This window comes from Haliaeetus leucocephalus, unplaced genomic scaffold (assembly GCF_000737465.1).
Source record: "Haliaeetus leucocephalus isolate CR32 unplaced genomic scaffold, Haliaeetus_leucocephalus-4.0 Scaffold356, whole genome shotgun sequence".
NCBI lineage: Eukaryota > Metazoa > Chordata > Aves > Accipitriformes > Accipitridae > Haliaeetus > Haliaeetus leucocephalus.
The window spans coordinates 23,143-23,588 of NW_010972792.1; the positions used below are offsets into that span (position 1 = coordinate 23,143).

The 446-nt window shown below is 74.7% G+C and overlaps 1 protein-coding gene across 1 annotated transcript in view; it reads right to left on the reverse strand.

The window, feature by feature from the left end:
* The window catches only part of OTUB1 (OTU deubiquitinase, ubiquitin aldehyde binding 1), a 3,353-nt gene extending 3,175 nt beyond the window's left edge, over positions 1 to 178 (reverse strand). The window contains exon 1 of the mRNA XM_010572826.1: positions 86 to 178. Coding sequence (XP_010571128.1) covers positions 86 to 143 — 58 coding nt within the window. The 5' untranslated portion in view covers positions 144 to 178. The remainder of the gene's footprint in view (positions 1 to 85) is intronic.
* Between the last annotated feature and the right edge of the window lie 268 nt (positions 179 to 446).

Consider the following 446-nt stretch of genomic DNA (forward strand, 5'->3'; position numbering starts at 1 on the left):
GTTCCGGTCCGGGGCTACTCATGGGGGGGGGTGCCGGGACGCAGGGGGAAGCCCGGGAGGGGTCCCGGTCGGAGCCCGTCGGTACCGTCCGCGTCGCCGCCGAGCGGCTCCGGCTTCTGCTGAGGCTCCTCCGCCGCCATCATCCGCCGCAGCCCCGCCCCGCGCAGCGCTTCCGGGTCACCGGCCGCCGCCAGCAACACTTCCGGGTCAACCGCCGCCCCGCCGGAAGCGCGCCCAGCCTTTTGCAACCGGCTCCTCCCTTCCCGGGGTCTGGCCCGCCCCTAGCAACCGGCCGGGCGGGCGAGAGGCCCCGCCCATAGAGACAGCCCGGGCGAGGAACAGCACCGCCCCTAGCGACAGGCCCCGCCCATACAAACAACCCGGGGGCGGCACAGCACCACCCCTAGCGACAGGCCCCGCCCATAGAAACAGCCCGGGAGCAGAAC